This window comes from Frankliniella occidentalis, unplaced genomic scaffold (genome assembly GCF_000697945.3).
Source record: "Frankliniella occidentalis isolate FOCC.00 unplaced genomic scaffold, Focc_3.1 Scaffold170, whole genome shotgun sequence".
Taxonomy (NCBI): domain Eukaryota; kingdom Metazoa; phylum Arthropoda; class Insecta; order Thysanoptera; family Thripidae; genus Frankliniella; species Frankliniella occidentalis.
This window is the reverse complement of record NW_026267296.1, coordinates 346,414-354,859: the sequence shown is the minus strand read 5'-3', so window position 1 is coordinate 354,859 and position 8,446 is coordinate 346,414. Positions and strand designations below refer to the sequence as shown.

The following is an 8,446-nucleotide window of genomic DNA, read 5'->3' as shown; positions in this document are numbered from 1 at the left end:
CACCCCCACCCCCCTTAGCGAGGCATTGTTGCCCAGAAAGGTTTCTGTGTGTAAAGAAGGCCTGTTGTTGAGCTCCAAAACCTCCAAAACCTCCAGATATTGAGAACAGTAAAATTGTGTGAAAATTGTGTGTTCTAGCCGTTCTAGCAATGTCGAGAAGATCAAGTATTGATCAGGCCTGCTCAACGTATCTAGAGGTAAGCACCAAGTTAACTTAATGCAACTTATTTTAGCAGAAAACTGCATCTCAAAGAGTTTTTAAAATAGAGAAAATATATTGGCAGGAGGAGATTGAGAGACTGTCGCGGATTGTGACTCGTGTGCAGAGGACAATCAGAATATTGGAGAGGATGAAGACATGGGAGCCTCCAGCTGGTCCTCCATCAAGTCATGGTAAGCATAAGCATCCTTATGATGGTACAGGGAGGGAAGTGCCTCTGTGGTTAGGGCGGGTGGGAAGCAGCTGTGTGAGCTGTGATAACAACTCTTAACTTGTTACTTTCAGGTGTTTATTTCCCCACTGCAGCAAGGCACCGTCGTTAGCAAATTTGTAATATGCAATGAATTAAATAAATGCAATTGAAGTACGTTGATGCAACTCTTTATTCGTCAACAATTCTGAACAAACTATATTAGAAAAAAATATGTTACACTACTATATCACAGAGGTAAGATTCAGGTTCAAAAACGGACCACGTTCTAATTTTAAAAGAAAAGTAAAACATTTTTTTAACAAACACTTCACATTTACCATATTTGAAATGCACTGTGCATATTACATTACAGAATACAATCTTAAGCCATAAACAGAACTTTAGTACATAGTCAAAGGATAACTGTATTCATGTCTTCACAAATTTTTCTCATGCATATTTGGGGACACACAAATAAAATCAGAGACTTTTAATACTTTGCTAGAAATTGATGTCAATATCACAAGAGCTAAGTTTTCAATCTCTCTCACAGTATGTGTTCAACCTTCACTCTACTTTCCTGTCCCAGTGAAACAATAATCTTACTTGATTGATTTTCAATTGCATAATTAACATTACTTGAACAGGAAAAAAATAATCATGTCACCAAAGTATTATCTCGGTACTGACAACAAGTTTATGCGTTTGCCTTCCCGCATATAAATTAGAGAGGAGAAAGTTTCATTTCTAATTTTAATCCGAGCAAATATACAATGAGGTAGGACTACGTCGTTGTCATGGAGAAACAGCTCATCTTGAGCTCATAAAAATACACCTTTCCACAAACGGTTCCACACAATAAAAGTACAACTAAATACTATACTGTAAACATATCACATTTGTCATTAAATAGTAAACATATCACATTGTCATTGGAATAGTAAACATATATGTTGTCATTGAATCTTTCTTTTCTTAGAAGTTGAGAGGTATTCAACTAGGCACTGGACACACTCTCCTGCATGATCCGCAATCACTGATTCTCTGTCTTTTCTCCTATTTTGTCTGAGGTACTGGTAAACCTCTTCATGGTCTTCAGACTCTGCACCGTATCACCAATCAAGAAATTAGTTGAAAATGTTCACGCAGCACAGTAGTCAACATCATTTTACAACAATAGCGTAAACAATCATCCATTCAACAAACCTGGGACAAAAAGAACAACACAAATGTATTCTTTCTGTGTTAAAAGATTTAAGTATTGATCGGGAGTAAACTGCATATTCCGCAATTCTTCCAATCCTATGCTGTGACACTTGGGCGTAAAAGGATACATGTATCCTACTCGCAGCTCTGGTGAAAGTCGAAGAATCCTCTTGTCTTGTATCACTTCGTGACTGCCTGTAGCTAGTTTCACTACAACCCACATAGCGGCTGTGATGGACATTGACAACTGACACCAGCGTAAAAGCACGGAGTGGTAAAACAGCTGGTGCGGTGATGACAGGTTAAGTAAGGTCAAGGCCATGTCAGTTCTGCCATACTTCGGCCGCAGAGAGCGTCAATCTTGCGTACGTACGTATCTCTTTTGCCTCAGAATTCCCATAAGGAAAATAAACATCCGTAAGTTTACAAAGGCGCTTCTTGTTAATTTTTAGATAGTTTCCGTGATTTTATGTAAACTAACGCCTTTTTCTCCTCGCCTTCTTAGGTTTTATGCTTGGTCTGTTTTTCCCATTTTCCGACCTCTCCTAACCTCTCCCCCCGCTCCCCTCCTCCCCTCTCCATTACCTGCGCCCCCCGCCCCAAAACCCTTTCTCACTCGATCAGCTGACGCGGACCTGGCGACTTCGCAGCACGGATCCAATGCAAACCTTTCGTACCCTGTCGAAAGATTTGATTGTTGAGAGGTCAGTATAGTTTCATTAGTAGCTATTGAACTTTAGTAGCGGTCGGGCGTTAGGCTGTGCTGTGCACCACTTCACACACAAACGTTTTTGCGTAGTTCTTAACCAGTGAGCCAATGAGAGGTTAGGTTTTCGGTCTCTTCGAGTTATTTTAATTGTCTTTTATCTGATTTTACCGAGTTGACGGCATTTCACGTGCAGTTTTAACACGTTCATTTGTCATGCTTCAAGTGTGCAAAGTATGTGGCATCGAAAGTTTGTCCGCTGATTCCTTTATCAGGCATTTTGAACTCAAGCACAAAGTTAGTTCCTTTAGCAAGTTTACTTGTGGCGTTGTTGGTTGCTGTGTGAGTTTCAAGTCTTTGGATCGGTACAATAATCATTTATCTACTTTTCATAATGAGAGCCAGTCTGATGATGCTGATGAGAGACTATTTAAATGTGCCTATCCTTTGTGTGACTACAAGTGTCGAGCCCAATCAACTTTGCGATCTCATAGATTTCGTGTTCATGCCTCTGACTCTGCTGAAGCTCCTCCACAGCCTAATTCAGTACAACCGAACAGCAGCACAGTAGAACCATTTCCTTTTGAAGAATGTCATGATCTTGAGGAACAGCATGTAGACAAGCCTTGTACACCTGCTCTGAGCATTGAAGAGTCACGAGATGCTATTATGAAGAAATTTATCCATCTCTACTTGTCTCTCAATTCTGTGCATCACATTCCTGAACGCACTTTACAGTTCTTAATCGAAACTTATCGTGTGCTCCTTGAAGAGAGCCATTCTGTAATGCTTGACGAAATTCTGAAAAGAATTGAGCAATGTGATCTTGATTTAGATGAACGTATTTTATCTATTTTAAAGAGTGGCTTCAAGAACGCTGTTTCAGAGTGTGCTCATGCAGCAGGGGGTCCTCTCCGGACTGCATATATGCGCCAGCAAAGCTACCGCTCCAACTTTGTTTTCATTCCTCCTCGCTCTCATCGATTGGGGTTAGATAGCTTTGATAAAAAAAGAAAATTCCATACAGTTCCCACCAAAGAAATGCTAGAAATGCTTTTAAATGACAAGTCTTTACTTCAGCAGTACCATGAAATGAAAGAACGGGTGCATAATCCTGATGTGCTGTTTGATGTCTTTGATGGATCTGTTTTCAGAAAACTCTTTGGCAATGATCTATCCACTATTTATTTATTGTTTTATACTGATGAGGTGGAGCTTGCTCGGGCTCTTGGCTCTGCCAGAAACCTCCACAAGACTTTCAATGCTTACATAGCCATAGCAAATCTTCATCCTTGGACTCGCTTGAAAGCTTCAAACATTCTTCTGAGTCTGGTATGCAGATCCAAGGATGTGTCTCATTTTGGATTGAAGAAGGTTTTGAGTCCTATCATTGCAGAGTTGAAAGAGTTGGAAAGGACTGGCATGTGTGTGGATGGTACCTTGGTGAAAGCTAAAGTTTTATTTCTGATTGGAGACAACCTTGGTGCACATATGATAACGGGGTTTCTTCAAAATTTTAGTAGATCTCACTTTTTCTGTCGCTTCTGTGAGGAGAGCAGGAAAGAATGGAAGGAGAGGTGGTCAATTGACATAGAAGATACTGACTCTGACTCTGACTGTGAAGGTAGTGACAGTGACAGTGATAGTGAGCCTGAGTTAATTGATGATGAGAATTTTCTCTCTGAAAATGTAGTTTTAGAAGATTTAGTTGAACTAGAGGAGATTCAAACAGAATCTATACCTGATTGCTCTCCTCTACGTACTCCTCATAGTTATAACTCCTGTGTTGACAAGAGCCGGGAAAGAGGCTTGCCAAGTTTTAAAGGAATAACATCTGCTGGTTGTGAATTTAATGAGTTGCCTTCCTTTCACTGTGTGGGGCGGGCCTGTTGTTGCCTGGCTCACGACTGCTTTGAGGGCATAATACAACATGACTTGCCTTTGGCATTATCGTACTTTGTTGAAAAATTTGGCCTGTCAATAACTGCACTTAACCGCCGTATTACTAAGTTCAAGTTCCTTGGCCATGATAGGTGTGATAGACCAGGTCGTGTGTCTCAGAAAAGTTGCAAGATTTATGGAAATGCAGTCCAAAACTGGACATTTTTACGTTTCTTGCCTATTTTGATTGGTGACAAGATAAGAGATAAAGCAGATAAAGTTTGGCAAATGGTTCTTCTGCTGATATCCATGATGCAAAGAATTTGTTCTCCTGCTGTGAGAGTAAGTTCACTACCAGAACTTAAGAAACTTATCAAGTCCTACATTTATCTCAGGGTGAACCTCTTTTCTGACAAACCAATACGGCCAAAACATCACTATTGTGAACATATTTGTGAACTCATTGAAATGTATGGCCCATTAATGAAAGTTAGCACTCTCAGATATGAGTCCAAACATCCATTTTTTAAGAACACTTTGGAGGCTAAGAAGAGTGTTCGGAATCTGACCCATCTCCTATCAAATGAACATCAACTGATGATGAGTGCCAACACATCATTACGCGGTGAAAACTTGCCAATTTTAGAAGACTGTGTTAGTTTTGATAGAGCTGTCTTTTGCCCTGATGATGTTAAAGAAAAGATTAAAAATTATTTTGGTAGAAGTGTATTACCCTCATTGGCTATAAATAGTTGTGCTGAGTTTAGGGGAGTGTCTTACTCTGAATTTGAATATGTTGTGACCAATTCTTCAAATGTTACCTTGAATTTGTGCCGCATTAGGGCAGTAGTTGTGCATGGCAGCCAATGTTATGTTGCTGGTAATAAATGAATGCAATTCCTGTGCCATTCTTCATGTTGTTCTTATTTGATGCTAATTGGTTTTCTTTTGTTGCAGGTCACAAATTCATTGCAGAGAGAGTTGGCACTTGGGGTCTATATAGTCTCAAACCTCTGAAACCAGATACACCAATAATCATCAATATTTCATCTCTTCTCAACTACTCCAGTCATCCATCATACAGCTTCCTGAATAAGGAAGTGTTGGTGCTCAAGTATCATTCTTAATAAGGTATTTTTAACCAAGTTTTTTTTCACAATTATGATAATCCACATTTCCTTTTTTAAACCATGTGCATACGCATATCTTGATAGTAATCATTTTTCTTGGTTTCTTTCAGCCTTTGTTGTTTATTTGAGTTTGAGCCCTCACGGTGAGTATGGATGGCTGTTAACCATTCCATCCCAGCTGCTTATGAAAGTTAGAGCGCAATGCTTTAAAACTTAACTGAAATTAATTTATTTTTATTTTTCAGATGACGGGAGATGATGAGTCCAGAGGCTCCAGTTTGGATGACAGCTCTTTATCACAAGAGTGCACTCCAGAAAGTGATGATGAAAATGGCCCACTTGCTGACCTTGTATCAAGAATGACTCCTCACCTCATTTGTGATCCGAAAATTGCGAAGAACCGCTTGAAAACCCTGGGCGTAAAGAAAATCTCTAAGTTCTTATTAGTAAAAGAAACAGACATCCTGGATATAATGGAGCCTGTAGGATTTAGGGAATTATGTATTCAACTTAAAGAGAGTAAGCTGAACTACAAAAGTGATATCTATTTAATTTAGTATTTAAGTATTTGTAACTTTTCTTTATTAATTTTTCTTTTTCTTTCTACAGGAGCAGAGTCCAGAAATATCAGGTCTAGTAAAGAATATGTTCTCAATTTAAAACATGTTCTGTCTTCAAAACTAATGGTTACCATGAATGGTACTGAACCTATGACAGACTTAGAGCGAAGGAATGTTATAGATGCAGTTGGTGATGATATTGAAGAAAATATGAGGTAAATGTTTCTGTATTTTATTTTTTCAATTCTTTTATTTGCTTTTGATAAAATATACTATCTGGTCTACTTTACTTGCTGAATGTTAACTGATAAATATAAGAAATTCAGATTCTATTACTAAAATATATGCATACATAACATTGTAAAACAAATCACTAACCATTGTTTCTTTCTTCTTTAGGGTTGTCCGGGAAGAACAGGTCCAAAACATGAGCACAACACTCATCAAATCACATGCCAAAGCCTTTGGTTGCATTCAGTTGGACGATGAAGAAGTAATGCTTGCGGCCCACAACCTAAAGAAGAGTCTGATGTACAGAATTAACTACAAGCGCAGGAAGTCTTCACAGAACTCGAATGAACCAAAGAGGAAGCGACCACGCTTCTCTAGTAGAGAAGAATATGGCCTGCAAGGATGTCTGGATCTGCCTGCCCTTTCTGCTACTGATAATGCTGAAGAACTGGATATCAAAAGACGATCTTTAATAGGAATGTTTGAGTCAGATGTGTATGACTTAAATTGCGTGAAGAGATTAATGGCAGAAACATCCGTCTTACAGCGGCATGACATTAATAGAAAGCTTCACCTTCAAGAAATAAAAACAAGATGGCCATTCATCGGACAGGTATGTAAGGATTCTTCTTTCAAATCCTTTGTTTCATTTTATGGGTTGTGCATGCTGCTAATTTTTGCATTTTATTTGCAGACCAACATTCTTGAGGAACATTTTTTTTCATTAATGGGCATTGAGTCTTCAACGGTAGATGAAACCTTGAAAACTGTACCTGGTAAATTTTTAAAATATTTTTCACATCTCTCAACTAAAAAGCGGAAAGGTGCAGCCAAAGACATTCCTGATAAGATCCATAAGATTCTCCAAGTTTATCACCAGAACAAAGAGAATAATAAGGGAACAGACCTACTGGCAGTTATTTTATGTATCATTCGCCATCTGCAACTGCCCCAAAAGGCCCTTTTTCTGATGTTTGAGGTGAGTGGCTGAGGTTCTCTCTTCTCCTTTCAACTTAACGTGTGGTTTCATATCTTAAATTCTTTTCAGGACACAGCAAGTTATCAGGAAGTACAGTCCTCAAATCTGTCTGAGGATGGGTGTCCACTTATTGCTGTAATGGGTAAGTATTACACATGGAACTGCTTTGCTTTATTATCTCTTCCCTTTGTTTGAATTCTAAAATTTCTCCCTTGTCCCAACAGGTAGCAGCTTCTTTTCACAATCGACTGTGGCCTATGTTGTTGTCGACAATGTGGTGCTATGGGAGAAGCCAATGCCCTTGCTCACAGCGTTACATGTGATGTTCATGTGCTATTTTGTTTTTAAAATATCTTACAACCCTCTGGTTGCTCCTGCACTGGAGTTCATTCAAAGGTGAGAATGTTTTCTGAAATTAAACTTTTATTAGTTTTTGGCATACTATCACATACTTTTCATGTTTATTTGTTTCATTTAAACAGAAATATTTACAACATCAGGGATGCCGGTTCAAGGGTGGCTAGGAAGAAGTCTAAGAATGGCCACTACAGCCATGCAGTGAAAGATGTCACTCCCAAATACTCATCTTTATTAAAAAATTTCAAAGAGTACACTTCAAAGTACAATTTTGACGATTGAATAAGTTTTAATGATATGTAACTTTTGTTGGATTCATCTCCAGTTTTAAGACTGATATACTGTGTTACTAAGTGTGAATTATTGTTTTAAGACTCAAATTTTATTGCCAAGTTTTATTGTTTCAACATAACCATGTTTCCATTTAATACTTATGTGTTTTTGGCTGTCTATGGTTTTAGAATGTTTGGTACCTCCTGTCCCTTGCTTATTATTTTCAAATTGTACAATATATTTTTATATTAAATGAAAGCTCTTTACTTCTATATTTTGCGTCTATTATCCACCGCTCTCCTCTCCTCTCCCCTCCCCCCCCCCTCCTCGGTTTTCTCACCTCTTCCCACCCCGCCGCTCCTTGAAGCGCCTGCGACCCGCGCATAGGCCAACCCGCACTGCAGGCGGGCCGGGAGCGGCCTACCCACCAGGCGCCTGCGAGCTGTGGATAGGCCGACCCGCATTACACGCCGGCCGTGAGCGGCCTACCTACCAGGCGCCTGCGAGCTGGTTACCGAGAATCTTTGCATACCACGGGCAGAAATTTCACTTGCTGGGCGAGGGCAGAGCCATTTTCAGGCGTCGGGGAGCGGGTGTCCACTTTCCCTCCCTGGTCAGGAAATTCCCTCGCTAATGGTGTGGCAACGCCGCCTTCCTTGCCCTGGGCTGGAGATTTGCATGTGGTGAGCACGAAAGTCATCCTCACACGC

The 8,446-nt window shown here is 39.7% G+C and overlaps 1 protein-coding gene across 1 annotated transcript; it reads left to right on the top strand.

Moving 5' to 3' along the window:
* Positions 1-2,171: 2,171 nt before the first annotated feature.
* LOC113214105 (uncharacterized) lies at positions 2,172-8,008 on the top strand. The gene is made up of 10 exons (XM_026433376.2): positions 2,172-2,323; positions 5,164-5,337; positions 5,447-5,479; positions 5,582-5,855; positions 5,946-6,111; positions 6,296-6,740; positions 6,822-7,106; positions 7,176-7,248; positions 7,331-7,502; positions 7,589-8,008. Exons 4-10 carry the CDS (start codon positions 5,582-5,584, stop codon positions 7,743-7,745), a joined length of 1,572 nt encoding a protein of 523 aa, XP_026289161.1. The 5' UTR covers positions 2,172-2,323; positions 5,164-5,337; positions 5,447-5,479; the 3' UTR covers positions 7,746-8,008.
* The last annotated feature ends 438 nt before the right edge of the window (positions 8,009-8,446 follow it).